This window comes from Pygoscelis adeliae, unplaced genomic scaffold (assembly GCF_000699105.1).
Source record: "Pygoscelis adeliae isolate BGI_AS28 unplaced genomic scaffold, ASM69910v1 Scaffold4, whole genome shotgun sequence".
In the NCBI taxonomy this organism is placed as follows: domain Eukaryota; kingdom Metazoa; phylum Chordata; class Aves; order Sphenisciformes; family Spheniscidae; genus Pygoscelis; species Pygoscelis adeliae.
In genome coordinates, this window is record NW_008824986.1 from 2224748 (window position 1) to 2242006 (window position 17259).

The 17259-nt window shown below is 36.4% G+C and overlaps 1 protein-coding gene across 1 annotated transcript in view; it reads left to right on the forward strand.

The window, feature by feature from the left end:
• Positions 1-5733: 5733 nt before the first annotated feature.
• Positions 5734-17259, forward strand: part of CTNNA3 (catenin (cadherin-associated protein), alpha 3) — a 561928-nt gene continuing 550402 nt past the window's right edge. Inside the window, exons 1-2 of the mRNA XM_009325826.1 lie at positions 5734-5840; positions 11003-11109. Of these exons, the coding sequence (XP_009324101.1) occupies positions 5816-5840; positions 11003-11109 (132 nt within the window). The 5' untranslated portion in view covers positions 5734-5815. The remainder of the gene's footprint in view (positions 5841-11002; positions 11110-17259) is intronic.

Genomic DNA, 17259 nt, shown 5'->3' on the forward strand with positions numbered 1-17259 from the left:
AAGTGCAGAAGATGCTACTGAAATCAGTTGGCCATTGCACAACAGGGCCCAAATGTGATTCCCCCCCTCCCCCAACTATTTCAGTACTGTCTCTTATGTCTGTCCAAGTCTTGTTTTTTTTCCTCACCTGTGAGTAGTCGCAATATGTAATCATTCCTCAGGTCTCTCTTTTTTTTTTTTTTTCCTTCTAGTTGAGCCTCTCCAATGCTGTTAGCTGGTGTCAGATTACCTCAACCTTCAGGCCCTCAGTGCCCTTTTTACCTCTAAATCAACTAAAAATAGCCAAACTGCTGTGGTTGAAATTTTCCAAAAAGAAAATTCAGCCTGACACATGGACCTCATACAAATTTTCAGACTGAATCGTTTAAGATCATTAAGATCTTAAGCGGCAGAATAGAGTCTCTAGCTGAATAGATACAAGTATTGAGCAGCCTCTGCCTTTTCGGAGTTTCCAGAGTTTTTTTACATGAGCACTATTGCACACTACACTTCAGGGTACTCAAATTTGCTATAATAGCAAATTAGCAAAACTTCACTCATGTCCATTTCTTAAATGGCTGCCTTGGTGGAAAAATCTTATAAATGTGAGATTATCAATCTGGAAGTATGTTTTGAGTATTTTTTGAAGGTAAATGAAGAAGATTGTCAGGTACAGCATGGTTTGTATGAACTTTTATGATATGTACATTGCAACTATATTTGACCTGGGTTTTACAATAATGGCCTTTGCTTTCCTTCTTCCTCTTTCCCCTCTCATGTTCAACCTAAACCTCACTGATTTCTGAGGGGGCTTTGCCATTGACTTCAATGGTGTCTGATTTACAGTCTGAAAGCTCAGTGCCAAACTATGTTTGCAAGACTAGGAATGAGCTTGGGGTTTCTTTAAGTGGTATTTTCAGTAGCAAGTTGTCAGTGGAAGTCAGGAATTAACAGTTTAGGAGGAGGTCCCAAATGGGTACTGCCCTCCCCATTTTGACTCTCTTCCCCTCCTATTTTGTTTCTCATAGACTAGGAATGACAGGTAACCATTTGCTGTCTCACTGTCAGTGCCTCTGGAGTCAAGCTGCATCAAGAGGAGTTCTTCACAGAGCTGTTTCTAGGATCTCTTGTTAGAATCCTGATTCAAAAGGTAAGATTGAAGAGGAATGAAGGGAATTTTCCAGTTAGTGAAAGTACGTGAAGCTGTGAATGGAACTATAGTTGCTTAATCAAATAATTGCCTCAAAAGTTTGACTTAAAAAGCTGGTTTTCTTAGCCAACTTTCTAGAAAAAGAACTTTTAAACGTGATTTTTTAAATGTTCTGAGTTTAAATCATCATGGGCTTGTCACTTGAAGCCAGTAGCCAAAGTTGTGCAATATGTTTGTGTATTTTCCAAATATGAAAAAACATATTGGAATATCGGAAAAGGAAGGATAAAATGTTGCATGGATGCTGTCATTTTAAAAAGTTTAACTCACCTTCTGGTACTTTGCTGGATTTTGCATCTAATTCAAGGAAGGTTTATGTAAATCTACGTTTATCACCTCAGTGTTGAAAATACTGAATTACTGTACAAGGCAATTTTATACAATTATTTTTTATTTTAAACTATAAAAGGCACTTGTTTATAAGTGAGGGGTAATGGAGGGCTGTTGCATTCAATATAACACTCAGCATATTTAAAAAACTTTATGTACATTAAGACAATTTTCCATTATGTAAAATCCATTTGGATTCCTCTTATAAAAGATAAAAGCTATGTTCAGAGCTGGTGAAGCCCAAAAGACATCCAACAGCAAAGAATTAGGCTTGGTGACAGGCATTTAGAAAAAATGCATAATGAATTGTTGCTGTTCTCTCCTATTCCTAATCAGTTGGTTGATGTTAGGAAACTAATCCACCTTGGAACAAAGTTTGGTTGGTTTTGGTTTTGTTTTTTTTATGGTTGCTCTTTAGCCAAATCCTTTTGAGTTGGAATGAGAGTGGAGGTCAAAATGGCCAGGAATGTCTTTAGTCTTTTTTTCTGAAGCTGTTTCACCAGAAACGATGTATCAACTAAGTAGGGTTTTTCTTCTGAGCCACATTTTGATTTGAATCTGGTTGTCTGAGTTGATAGAGGAAATAAGGTGCTGTGCAGCACTGGGAAGCCCACTGGAAGAATTAACCTGCATGTCAGAGGTCTGTCCATGTATACAGGCATGGCGTGGTGGGATTATGGTTTTGCTTAAATACTGTTTTTCTGTCCTTTGTTTTTTAGATTGTGCTTTTGTAGGTGCTAGCTAACGAGCTGCTTGCCAACATCCAAAATGATGCAATTTCTGAGAACCATCTCTCTTTTATTTTCATGCATATCTTAAAATTAATATATGCTTAAGAAGTGTCAATCACATATGCTACCCTTAATTTTGGGGTTGTTTTGTGCATGTCTGTAGACAACAGGGAATTATACTATTTGGGTCACTGGACAAAAAAAATAATGCAAAACTTTGTATCAATTTGAAAATAATTATATAAAATGGTACGTGATGGTGAAGCATCCTGGGGCAATGCATGGGTATGAAACAACAAAATCAGTTGGCAAGAGTAGCAGCCCTACACAGAGAAGGGAAAACCATGTTTTTTCACCTCATTGCAACTGAGTAAGAGATAGACCTTTGTTAAGCAAAACAGTATAGTGTAATGTTGCAATAGATAACCCTCAGCAAATAACAAAAAGGGGGAATGAGGGGATTGCATTAACAAAAATAAAATTTAAAAACGTTTTAGTAGCACATGGAATTTTTTTGTTGTCTATTTTTTTTTTAATGAGTTGAACAATATCCTATTTTTAGTGGAAGGTCAACTTGAACTTTATTTAAAGAGTCTCTGGTTCTGAATAGAGATAGGAACACTTTAGAAGTGATAACAAAAGGGAGGGCTTGGAGCCAGACCTTCTTAACCTATCATTACCAGCCCAGGATAGCGATGCATGTAGGAACTGTATGCCACTTAGACAGAGAGGGATCCTTGTTCCATGCTCAAAGTGCATGCAGTGAAAATAGCACAGAGACTCATGTGAAAGGATTTATTTTTTTTCTTTAAAAAATTGAAATGGATCCAAAGAGTATTAATGAAAACCTGTTCTTTTTGACTGAAATGGTGCCATCTGATGTCACACCACCTTCTTTTTTTGTCTTTTTTGAAGTAAATGCTTTTTCAATATCTTAAATATTACAACTGCTGTTCCGAGACCAAAATCTCCAATACCTGCAAAAATGTACCTGGAAGAAGTGTTATGAAGATAAGATTGGTAAAGCATTTCTAAACCAAGCAGGATTGTTTTGATTCTGCTGTCACCCATAATGGTGTATATCCACTAGAGTGTCATTGATATCAATGGAATTACTTAGTTTACTGCTAATATAGTGAGAGCATTGTCAGGTTCACAAGTGTCCGTGTTTACACTTCCGTGGAGAAGATTTTCCTTGCTGTGGCTGTAGGCTCGGGACCTTAACACACATTTTTGGATAGCTGTTGGTTGAAAAGCGGTGTCTGGCATGCTAGTGCAAAGCCAAAAGTTCTGTAGCTGGTCAGGCCGTAGGATTCACACCTCTGCTGGAACGTCTCCTAGAATTCATCAGTGTGTCGCAACTGGCTGGAAGTGCGTGCATTCAACCAAGGCAGTAATTTTGATGATATGTTTAAGGAAGAAGAATGTATTAGCTGACCTTACTAAGAATAAGAAATACTAGTATCTGGGTAACTTTGACGTGAGTATGGGAGATGAGATTATATTCTTTAGATTTATAGTGCAAATGGTATTTGGAAACATTTTACTCTTCTTAGCCTGTTTATTGGCCTCAGTTAAAGAAAGTGTGAGTAAGGTGCTGTAGTGACTAGGTCGTTGTATCCCAGCACTCCATCTCTGATTCTGCCACTGGCATTCTATGTGATCTTGAGTAAATAATTTTTCCTCTGTGATTCTATTTCCTTATGTGATATTGCAAGACAACCTCTGCTTGAAAAAGTGCTTTGCTGGAATGCACTGTGGAAGGAGTAGGCATGACTATTAAACAAGGAAAAGAGAGCATGTTCTAAATGTTATAACCCTGGGAAAAATCTTCATTTGTTATCTCACTAGACATCAGGAAGTCTGCATGAGGCAAGTTCATTGAGGTGTAATGCTTCCCCCCATCTCAAACGTTTTTTTCCATAAACCTTAATAAAAGCTTTTCATGCTGTTAGGTCAGTCATAACCTGTTCCTTGCCATGTGGATTCTCTGGTATCCAGCAAGAACTAGGCTCATGCTGTGTTCTTTTCCTTGGTAGATTCATTATAAGGGATGATGTATGACACTGTTTATGCTGAGAACTATTTTGAAGAACTTGGTGGAAATCTTGTGTCCTTGGGAATTTCAGCTGTTTTTCAGATGTGGTTGAAATTGGCCAATAGATAAAAAATTGCTCTAGGGAGAAAGTAGACACAGAGGGAAGTGAAAAGGAATGTAAAAAAAAAAGTGTTTTGTTTTTTTCCATCTTCTCTCAGCATTAAAAATTATCTTCCAGTTTTTTCACTGCAAATCTACACCTAAATGCAAAGCCTGTTTAAATAAAGTTGCCTTCAGTGAATACATGTTATTAACATCTGAATCTTGCCACCTTCTTCAATTCTCCAGCTCTTTTCTTTGTTGTGTCTTTGCATTAACAGACATGTTTCCTGTTACTAGTGATAAGAAATGATAAAATCTGAGGTGGTTAGAGTGTGACCTGACAGCTTTGTATGGAAGTTAAAATAATTTGGCAGGTGCATAATAGGTTTACCCTGGTGTTAAATGGGCCAGATCCTTCCCAGGTGTCAGAGGTATTGCTCCATTCCAGGGCATGGTCTGGCCCACAAAGTAGAGCAGGTCTTCAAGCAAAGAAAGTCCATGCTGTTGTATTGCAAACAGAACTAGTACTTTTTCGCATTCTGAATATCTTATTTCATGTATCAGCTAGAGGATTAAAGAAAAACGCAGCAACTGTTTTTGTGGTTTCTGTAAAACCTGATTTGCACTTGCTGTACTGACTCTGTAGCAGAAGGACTAACAAATTTTATTCCCAGAGTGGTGTTGGCACCAGTTGATGAAGCTGTATAATAAATACTGAAACTAAGAACAAATGATAAAACATATTCAATTACATATCCTCAGCAACGTTTCATGTCTTGGAAGTCCTCAGCTGTCCTGTCCATGTGTATCTTGTTTAAAAATACTAATCCAGACTACTTTGCTTTAATATTTTCTTCTGGTCTTCCCTGTTTTTTAGAAGGTAATAGGCCTGTGCATTTTATGATATGGATAGGATAATATATTGTGTGTCAGTGTAGAGTAACATACAACAGAAAAAAAAACCCAAACAAACCAAAGAAAACAAATTTGGTGCCAAGTTACTGGGTGAGAGCCTTATGAATCCTTTTGCTGTCCAGCTCAAAAGTCTGAGACTGAGTCATTGCCTCGAGACAGAAGTTGGCATACAATCAGAATGTATGGGAAAACAGTAGCTGTGCTGAAAATTACGAGAATAAGCACCAGAAGTATCAGTAACGACATGTTTCATGTAATCTAGGTGTTCAACAGCTTTATAACTTTAAATTTTTTTGACATATTTCTACTCTAGTATATAGCTTTAAGGATGCCCATCCCCCTGCCACCCCTCCAGCAGCCACTGTGTCCTGTCAGTCATCCTGAAATACACTGGAGAGCTTGTCAGGCAGTCCCTTGCAGATGCCTTAGAAGCCAAATAGTGAGCCATAGCAGTTGCACTGAAGTTCCTAACACAAGGAAATTACATAGACAGTTGCTTTAGTGCTGAATATGGACCATATATATTCTAGGATAGGTGAGTGATGTGCTATTGGCTTTCTAACGATCTAGCAGGAAATGGATCCTAAAGTTAACATTTTCTAATTTGTGCAGAATATCTTTGGCTCTGCTTTCTGACACTAATTAGTTTATCTATGTCTGTATACAGTGTACTTATAGATTGTTTAAAAGCTGCAGGTATTATGTTCACATTGTGTTGCAGATGGATACAGACTTTGACTGTTTTTCCGGTGTCTTTTTTTTTCTTACACCAAAGGACTCAGCAGTTTCAGTTTGGACATGTCTGCTGAAAAGACAAAATTCTCATTATCTTAAAGTTTGGAGCACTTGGTAGGAGTGTGCAGGTGGCTGCTTTTCTGACTGTTCTGAGACACAACTGTATCTTGTGACACATGCTTAACATCCTAAGTGTTGTAAGAGCTGCTGGTCTGCAGTGCTGAAATTGCCTACTGTAAAGGTTAATATAACCGAGTGTGAGGTTATAGCAGCCTTTTACCAAAATATCTCGCAGTCAAGATCCCTACTGTAATTAGAGGGCATATTATACTGGAGTAGACATACGCATTCTAAAAAAAAAAGAAGATGGACTGTGATTCTAATTTTTTCCTGAGGCAACCACCAAAATTTGTCGTCCTAATGAATATGATCTGGAAGGACAGAAGTTCACTTTCTAAGTGGAAATATTAGAGAAAACCCCAGAATGATCTTTACTAGCTGCATATTTATCTTTCTATCACCTATTACCCTTGCCTTGATTAAAAAAAATAAATAAATTCTAATTAAATACTGATTAGCTAATATGGTAAATAAGAGTAAAGAGAGCCTGGTAAGTTAAAAATATGTAGTCACGGTATCAAAATAATTTAAGATTTTGTAGTTTTCGCTGCATTGGCTTGCAAGCTTGTTTTCATATTTTGGCTGCTTTAAGGAAGTTTCAGGAAGTATTAGAATTTTACTTAAAAAAAAAAAAAAGACTAGAATCAGCAAGTGAGCCCTTAAGTAGGTTATTTATACCTTAGAATATAATTGAAATTTTCAGAAACAATAACTTTTGCAATTGACTTTCAGTTAATGATAAGTTAAGGGCCTGACCCGAGACTAAAAAGCTATTGTGGAGTTCAAAAGCCAGTTGAGCCAGGGCTCAAGCAAAGAATAAAAATGCTTATGTTAGACAATATACTAAGGTTAAAAAACCAAAAAAATGCCAAAACAATCAAAAAACCCAGAATAGGGAAAGTCACAGCACATGGATTCACATTTTTCTGATCTGCAAAAATGGGATTGGATTTGTAACACTTCCCAAGTTTGAGACTGCTCAGTGGTAGGATTCTGGAGCACAGTGATCTCTAGTAAGAGGAAGTGACTATAATTACAACTATGCTTTTATCTGCCAAATTTTAGAAAAGATCTGATCATTGTACATGACCTGTAGTATAGGAGGGTGTGCTGCGAGAATGGAGAGCAGCTCTTGCTGCAAGCAGCAAAGGTTTTATTTCTGAATTTTGAGTAAAGCAGTTGCTAACACCCTTCTATCAAGGAATTGAGGGGAATCCACTGTGAAGTTAAAGCGTGAGTGTATCTGCAAAAAAAAAAAACCCTGAAAATCATCTAGTTATTTCTTCAAATCTCAATAGAAGTATGAAGTGCTATCTCCATCCAGTTCTTACCTGTTCCCTTGCAACTGATGTATGTCTTGACCAGAAAAAAATTCACAGCACAATCAATAACATCTATTTGCAACTGTTGTGATGGATTTCAGGAAGTACCCATATACTGGGAGGCTTGTGAAAATGTCAAAGATAAGGGTTGTGAACCAGCAATATCATAAAGATATATATTTTTTAATGTGAATAAAAGGCAGATTCATTAAAGTGTTGGCCAAAGATTTACAGAACCAGTGAATTGCAGATGGTAAAAAAAGGTTTGTCTTTTCAAGAGTGTGAAATGATGTGGTTTGACACAATTCCAGTGAAGCTGGAGGAGAATATCTTGTTGAATTAAAAGGCTTTTTGATTCAGGGGTGGACACAGCAGAAACAGCTTTTCAGCAGCGTGGATGCTTCTCTGCTGTATGTTCATGGGCTGCACCAACATGCTGACAGGTAGGCACAGGCATGACACACTATTTGCTGACACTGCAGAGTCAACCAAAGGTGCATGCACTACTGTTTTATTATGGGAGAGGCAGTTTAAGAAGCTATTAAATTGCAATGCAGTTTGGAATTGAAGCTAACTGAGAAGAGCAGGGATGTGAATGACAGACATTTGTGGCTTTCAGAGCAAGTTATTAGAACTGTAGGAAAGCTTACTTTAATGGGTTAAAAAGGATCTCCCATTAGCATTTGATATCTTTAATTCAAGAGATTGTGTGGAGGTCTTAACGTCGATGGGAACCTGGCTTCCAGGTTACTGATAGCTCCCTTGCTAGTATAGTAAATGTTGCTGGAAATAACTATAGCTGTAGCTATAAGAAAGCTTGAATTTTAATCTACTTTGCAGACACAGAACCTTTCTAAATATTCATTGTTCAATAAAATGATGCAGTTAATAGGTGTTGGCCCTTTGAGATTGCATTTTGTACTAGACGTCTCACTCTTGAGGCTTACAGACTTTACTTACATCATTATATATTTAGTGTATTTCCAAAGAATTATATGGTTGAGAAATTGCTTTCACTTTTGTTTTTATTTTCCATACATAAAGAACCAATGCGTATTAACAGTAAGAATTGCTATAGATAAAATAAAAAGTAAAAAAAACCCCTGCTTGTGTGAGTACAGAGCGGGCATGTTTTTGGCCTGAGCTGTCAGAATAAGCTTGTGTTGCAGAGCTCAGCTCACCAAGGATGTTATGTGCACAATATAAAGAAACTAGGAGGTGTTGCACTTTCATGATGACCTAAGTTGTAGTTGTATGAAGCCCTCTGGGTGATTGTGAATTTGTCTCTTAGTGATTCCTCCACTAAACAGCAGATGGAAAGAGCCTGCCTTATTTCTTGCTTTGTTGCATATACAACGTATTATCAAGAATTGATAGCCTGACCATAACAAACATACTGGGCTAGATGGACTGTTGATCTGATTCAGTAGGACATTTATTATGTTGAACATGCTTGTAGATATTTTGAGTTTGTTGACTTTTGATGTCTTCTGTCTCTTGTGGTTCTCCTTGGTCTGAAATTCTGAAAACATTAGTTAAGCAACGTTTGGAAACAAAGTATTTTGCCTTCTGGGAGCATGCCCTAACCACCAGCCTCTACAGCTATGCTGTGTTTTCAGCCTGTTTTGTTCTGAGCTCAGTGAGTAAATAAGTATTTTACATTGAGTAGAACAGAACCAGCAGAAGATACTGAGTCATCCATCTCAAAGCACTTTGTAACAGCTGCAATGAGGCTTTGTGAATAAGAGGTGTGGTCTGTACACTTGCATAGCTACAACTTCACATGAGGGAGGATACATAACAATTTGAGCTAGCAGAAGGGCTGCAGTCCTTTTTCTGACTAGGAGCCACCACTTGTTTCTGAAGCAGTGAATGATGAGGGGGTTCAGTTCCCTTCAACAGAGGGATAAATTAAACTGGAGTATTTCAAAACTGTGGGAATATCCTACCTACGGGTTCATTGGACAGAAGGAGAATCACTGACACTGGCGATTTTGGGAGTCTCAAATTTTATTTCCTTGGGGTTTGTTACAAGTATCTAAAAGTTAAATGTGTAAAATATGGCCAAATAGTTTGCATTGACATTTCTAGGGTTCTTTTTCTGTTATTAATTTCCATGGAAGGAAAAGTGTAATTCTGGTCAGTCTGATCTCACGTTTTTGTTCTCTTTATCTTTTTGACTGGGAATTAAAACTGAAAAATCTGTTCTTTACATATACTATCACCTGACTGTATGCAGCTGAATCTGTGGGAACTTAGGGCTGCAGCAAGTATAGCTTGTGATAAAAGAATAAACTTGGCACTTGTATAACCTTTACTAAGAATGGCAAAACCCTAAATTACCTTTAACCTTAATTCTTTAATTATCATTCATATTATCTTTGCTTGCAAGTGAAATGTGGATAACTATTCTGTGATTAACAATTTGGATCCATTTTTACACAACTTGCTATAGAAACCCTAAACCTACTGCGTTGTATTAAATCAATGCTAGGTTCACCGGAAGGTGACAATATATCTCTTTAGTCTGCACAATTGTAGTACCTTATTACTTTATTATACAGCAGCAATGGTTGTAATAAGTCCTGCTTAAAAAGGACAGATATCCATTATTTATGTGTTTGAAGTCTTTACTGGCTAAAAAGGCTTTGCTGAGCTATGTTTTATGGGAAGTTAAGTTACTGGAAAATTTAAAATGTCTTTTATTTTGGGACAATAATCAGTTGCATTCCTACTAAAACACAGTTATAATTCTTTGCTGGCACACACACATTTCACTGCAGCTAAAGGCCTGAACCACGGCCCAGTGAACTCAGTGAAAACCCTTAAATTAACATCAGTGGACTTTGGATCAAGCTCCTAATGAATGATTTATTCACTTTAAAGACCTTGCTTAGCTTTACTTCCATCTTATTGACTTCAGTAATAGGCTTTCTTGACTTAATCTGTCTTGACACTTAGAAAATATTTGTTATTACAGGGTGTAAAATAACTAAATGTTTCACTTTCTCCTGCTATTAATTGCCAGGACTTTTGAGGGCTGCTGTATATATATTTGTTCTTAAAATGTTTATTATTTGGCACATGGAATAAGATACAGGAATTGTGCACATAGCATTAATGTTTTTGTTTTGTGATAAATTCAATAATGTAATATATAATTTTTGCTTTAAAGCTCCTTTTTATTGACTACTAGAGAACTTATATTCAAAGGTCTTCTAATGCAATTATCCTTGTGTATTTTTTAATATATGGTCAATTTAGAAATCTGGAAGAGAAGACAAGGAATTATATGTACTTTAAATCTATTATTTTACAGTTTATGCAAGTATCTGCATATTTTTTTTCACAATTTAGAAATGAGGAATCAGAAAAATTAATTTTATCTCTTGAAATCCTAAGCCTGTTATGGAACCAAGTCTGTACTCCCATAGGCAGTCTCTGGTCTCTGACAGAGGGCAATGAGACTTGTGGTCGTGGCTAATAACTGCTTATTGCAATTTTTTTGCTTTGTACCTAGGTGAAATGTCAACAAAAGCGCCAAGCATTAAACTGAAAATTGATCCTCGAGATCTGCAGATCCAGACGTTTACAGTGGAGAAATTATTGGAACCGTTGATAATTCAGGTATTCTAGTATTGCAGAAAAAAAATTGGACAACCATAGAGGGAAGGGAATAAGGCTGAAGAACTTTGGCTAAGGACATTATTATGAAAGGCATACCCACAGCTTTTCTGTACTTGTAGTTTACTCTGGCTCAGAAACTATCCAGGGGGATCTGTCTTATTCCAGATTTGGTCGTTCGTTTAGTCACTTCCATTTTTGCAAATGCCACACAGTATATCATAGCAAATGTTGCATGTTCTAGCTAGTCTCTTGTACTAGTGGATGTTTAAATGTAGAATACACTGCAAATGGATTTCCAACACATGAAAAGTTTCATGTTGTAAGTAGTGGACAGAGTGGAAAAGAAAAGCCTTGAAATCCATAGGTGAGTTTCTTTATCTGAATTTTGAAAATAATTGCATTCTGTTGCATTTTAGAAGACATGCCCTAAGAACAGTGCAATTGTTGCATATTGTATAGACCTATTTTAGTAGTTTTCCTTCCAACTGAAGAAAACTTGGACTGAGGGATTTACAAAAATGCTTTCAGGTTTGTTGATAAAACTTTCTTTTTAGGAGGAGCAATTTTACTGTGTATTCCAGTTCTATTTCAAGTATTCACTGGTTAATTATGCAGTGCTTAGTGTGTTAAAGATTCTTTCATTATCTCTATATTTAGCATGGATTAGAAATGTCTTTTTTAATACGATGGAAAGGACCTCCTTGAAGACCTGACCTCATTTTGCAAATAATTTGTATAACTAAGAACGTGTTAAAAAACCTCTGTAGCAATATGTTACAGGGTAAAGAACAGAAAGGACATCTTCTATTTTGAAACTCAAGCTATTTTGATTTTTCTCTTTATTGTACTTAGAACAAAGATGTTGGGGTGCCTGCATTTAATTAGTCAATTACACATAGCACAAGGATGCCAGCTTATCACTGTCCTTCAGCCTTGCCAAGATGATGTAGATCAAACTACTTGTCACAGCTGTACACTGCTTATTTAGTATTCTTTTCCTGGTGCCTGAAGGTATGTTTACAGGGTAGTCGCTGCTCTGGCTGCAGTTTGTATAGGTACAGAAGGGTGTGACTTCATTCAGAATTTTCTTTCCCTTGCTAATGTACAAAGAATACTTTGTTGTTTTTCAGGTTGTGAAGATGGTCAGGTATAATGGCTAGGAAGTAGTTTCAGTGGTTGGTTGATTAAGATCTCTCCAAGCTCTTTGAGTAATGCCTCTTATGAGACAATAACTTTTTGTTAAATAGGTTATGTTAACAATCAACAAGCAAAACTGATACTGGGAGGATGACCGTTGGTAAATAGAGCAAAGCCAGATTAAATACTGTACTCTGGCTGTTATTCTGTTTATATACATGTAAGAATTGGGGGTGTACAGCTTATGTCCTTACCTTTTTTTAATATCTATCAAGTTTTCTATTATTTCAATTTTTTCAATTTGCAACTTTTCTGTTTTTAAAAAAGAGATAAATAAAATTGTTTTAATTAAGACTGAAACAATTATTATTGTTTTTGGACAGATATTAAAGGAAAAAATATATTTTCTCATATGACTCATGGGCTTCTTTTGACTGCACTCAGCCACTTAGGTACATGGTAAATTTTGTTATTCCAGGAATGCACTTCTTTTCACACACACTGCTCTGATGACATCTTTCCTTCTTTGTCCTGGGAGCCAGTCCTTTGCATGCTTGTTTCCCTGGGCTTGCCAAAGGGTCGTGACCAGATACAGGGGAACAGTCAGATTATAATTAAAGAGGCAGCACATAATGATTGGAGGGAAGAAGAATACAGAGGTGAAAGATGAGGACGATAAAATGATGAGTATGTTTGGTGTGAATGTTCTTATGTTTTTTTGGACTTTCATGTTGGAAAAGTCCTTTATTTATTCCAGAAGTGCTGTATGTGCTTTAAAAGCTAAGAAAAACAAAGAGGTGCTGATCATGTTTTATAACAGTTCTAGGAAAAGTTGCTTTTAAAAATCAGTTAATTCATTGAAATAAGTTTCTCTTTAACAAATGAAGTTGTATTTTCCCCATTTGAAACTTTTGCCTCTCCCTAACTCATCCAGTTTCTTTTATTCATTTTTCATTATCATCTTTGATATTTCTTCTCTTATTTTTGACTTAATCTTCTTTTCCTCCTTTATTCATTTGTCCCTTCTGGAAGATTCTTTTCTTCAGAACATAACCTTTTCTTTTTATCATTACTTCATTTCCAGCTGTTATTAACCGAGCTGCCTCTCACTCATTTTGTCTTCCTTTATTTATTTATTGTTGCCTGGGTGTGATTGATGGTATATAAAACCTCAGTTAACAGTTCAGTGGTTTGTGGGAAGTCATTAAACTGAAGCATCATATGTGGATGGATTATAAAATTAGTTTCAGAGTAGTAGGAATAGATGTCTTGATAGACTGCATTTTAAAACCTTCTCTTGTATACCGGTAGGTCAGACTGTGCCCAGGCAGCTACAACGCTGTGGGTATTTTTAGAGGAGATGAAGAAATGTAAATTTTGGCCTGAGTTTTGTAGGATCAAAGAAACCTGACAAAACAAAGAAATATGGTTCCAGAACAAAACAAAGAAACCATCTAATTATTATTATTATTTTTTTAAAGCTCTTCTCAAGCATCTTTAAAAAAACTTGAGTCTGTTAAAAATGGAAATGCTTTGGTTCAAAGAGAATATGATTTTGGCTGTCTTTTCCCTCTCTCAGTCTTAATGCTTTGTTTCATAACAGAACTGTGGAAGGGAAACTTGTATTTTGAGTGGGAAGGAGACAGAAAAAATGTTGAAAATGCAAAAGCGGGGATTAAAACTAATACTCAATGAAGGATAATTGAGATACTAGAAAGGCAATAAAGGAAAACTGATCTATGATTAGAAAGAGAATCAGACCAGTCACAGATAAAAATGAATAGTATTATGCTCTGGCCTGATTCACTTAGCAGCTGCTGCTTTGAACACAGTTTAACTTTATTTTAGGATTTACTTATTTACTTATTTAATAAGTAAAATGTACTTGTTTAATAGTCTTGTAATGCTCTGGTAGGAAAGAGGCAGTGGAAGTGTTTGAGCTTCTCTGAATTCTGTCCTAGCCAGTTATGCTAAGTGTTAGAGCAATCATTAGGTTAACAGTATCAATATGGGAGAAAATGAAGGCAAAACCAGCCTATGTGGAAATAACTTTGCAAATTACTTTGCTAGATTTGCTCTCTTCCCTGCAATCTGCAATTGGCAATGGTGATCACTTTGAAACTGTGAAAACAGTATGATACATTATTTTGTATAAAACCCTCTCCAACTTGGCAACTTCTCCATCCTTGGAATAAAACAGTGCCCCTAAATTACAATGTTTGGGGGATTGCAGGAGCAGCAGTCTCACTGCATTTCCCTCTTTGCATCCCAAACAGTGGCCTGACCCAGGGTGTTAAGTTCAAATAGCGCTGTGCAGGGCTCTGCAGAGATAGAAACTCATATGTTGGAAGTGGCATAACTGTGTTAGCGTAATTCTGTGTCCAACATTATAAACTGTACTCCCATGTGGATGTACCACTAGCTGCACTCTGTTTTCTATGTATTGCAAAAAAGTTTCTTTAATCCTGTCCACTTGCCCCCTCACCAGAAGGGGTTCTCTCTGTCTGTGGCCTTTATTTTATTTTATTCCAGGTGCTTTGAGGACATTAGTTTTGAAAGGAAGGCTTTTAGGTAAAATTCTCTATCAATGCATCCGGCACTTTAAAAATGATAGTTGTCAAAATTGACATCATTCAGCTGACAGCTGCCTTGATGTAAATTGGGTACATGTTCAGACAAACAATCTTTCCTTAATTCTGGGCTTTTATTAGAGATGCTCTCTGTCATGGAGCAATTAGTGTGAAGCAATCAGTAGATCATAAAGCATTTTCATTTGCATAGCTGATGTCTAATATTTGTTATGCTTGCGCTAGATCTACTCACAAAATATAACAATTAATGTAATGGAAAATATCCTCTTGTTTTATCTCATCCTCAGAGACTGAAGTCTGTTTAATCTCTTTGCTATACTGTGTAATGATTGCAGTTATGGCTAGGTATAAATTTGCTTCTGTAGCAAACTATTATAAGACTTTTTTCCTTTTGAATTTACGTACAAGTAAAAGTTTTGAAAGATATGACTTGATGAAATTCATATAGCTTCATTAATTCATGCAGGAAACACTTCATAACTGCCTTTGCTCTGCAGTCACTGCAAGTCTTATAAGCTGTAAATTTGGCACTTATTTGGATGTTGTATCTAAAGCTCTCTATATTTGTGTATACACACACACACTTAATATATATGTTATGTGTGTGTAAGTATACATAACAAATATTTGTAAGAGCTTTTCCTTGCCAAACCTCTTGTCTTCCATCTATTTATATTTTATACATACATATGAGCTAAGGAAAGTTTATGGCTGCAAGAGATAGGTAAGTTTTACAGAATATGTAGAAATATCCATGTATTTTTGAGTCCCTTGCATCACTGATGAAAAATAGGCAAGTTGAAAGGCATTTATTCTCACCTGTCGTCCACACCGACAAAAGATTGCTCACACAGAAAATATACACCGTTGGTTTTAGTTCTATGTATGGTGAGTTTACTTTATGCACACTGAAAGTGATTAACCAGTGTTTATTTGTATGGGCAATACTTTGTTATCCTCAAACATCTGACTCGGATTTGAAACAGTGAGCAGGGGTTCTGCTGTTGTCATTAGATCACTGAGTTAATGTCGTGTTTTTTCAAATGTCTAGGGACTGCAGTTACACTGAACTAAATTTTAGACAAAAAAGAATGTTTTATGATTGATGCTTTAAAATACTTTTATATTAATATAAAAGGTGAACCAAATCTTTTGATACTCAAGGTACCGAGGCATTGTTTCCTTAACTACTGCCATATTAAAAGATTGTCTGTAAAGGCTGGCAGGAACTGAATACAGCATTGGAAGAACTGCTGCATGGTTCCTGAGGAATTCAGTATTTGGTATAACCGTGGCAAAAAATCCCACCCTTCAGCCTAATAAATAATGGCAATAACAGACAACAACAACATGATTCAGCTTTGCAGCTGTGATGACATATGGGCTTGAAAATCTCACTTAAAACACCCTTGTGCCTCTAGCACAACCTTGTTGCTCCTCCCAGAGATACAAAATAACCTCAATGATTTCTACTGAATGCTGGGAGATATGCTGTATATGGGAATAAAAAGGTTAATAACTGGGAAAGGCAACCAGGCACGAGCAGGATTAATGGGGATATATTTTTCTTTTTTTCTTGTAATGATATAATTTTGACTGTATATTCTGCCACTACAGTACAAGCTGTGTTGACAATGGGTCAAAAGGGCACACTGTATTAGCTATCGTGTAGTTCAATTATTTCTGTGCAGGATCTGCATAAACTTTTTGCATTCAGCATTGGGATTCTGTGTTAGAGACTTCAGAGTAGTTTTTCTGTATTCCTTAACCTCCGTGAGCCAAGAACTGCCTATCAAATTTTAACTTGTATTTGAGATCAGAAGCTGCCTCTGGTATTTCCTGACAGTGATGCTGAAGATGAAGGGTCTTACATTCAAGAGTTTTCACTTGGAGGAATGATTATTTTTTCATATTTTTCCATTTGTTTTGTTTCCTTTCCTCCTCCTCCAAAACATATGAATGAAGAGGACATAGAATAGTACTTTACATAAAAAGGAGACTACAGTAAAAGTCTGAGAAATAGAATATATTATTTTCTGGGAATGGTGATTAAATAGTTAAGACATTTAAAAATATCTTTTACTTGATAGGTTTTTGGGGCAGCTTCTAATTTTTTTACAATGTTTTATGCCTTTCTTGTTGGAAGTATCAGCCTATAATCTCTTTAACTCGTTCTTAAAAACATGACAATTGAAACTGCATTAAATGCTCTAGAAATAATGTTATAGGGTTTGTAAAAATAAAATATATTAAGATCCTTATTCCCAGTGCATTCTCTGTCAATGTGCATTCTTTATCAACGATCTGGATGAGGGGATTGAGTGCACCCTCAGTAAGTTTGCAGACGACACCAAGTTGGGCGGGAGTGTTGATCTGCTCGAGGGTAGGAAGGCTCTGCAGAGGGACCTGGACAGGCTGGATC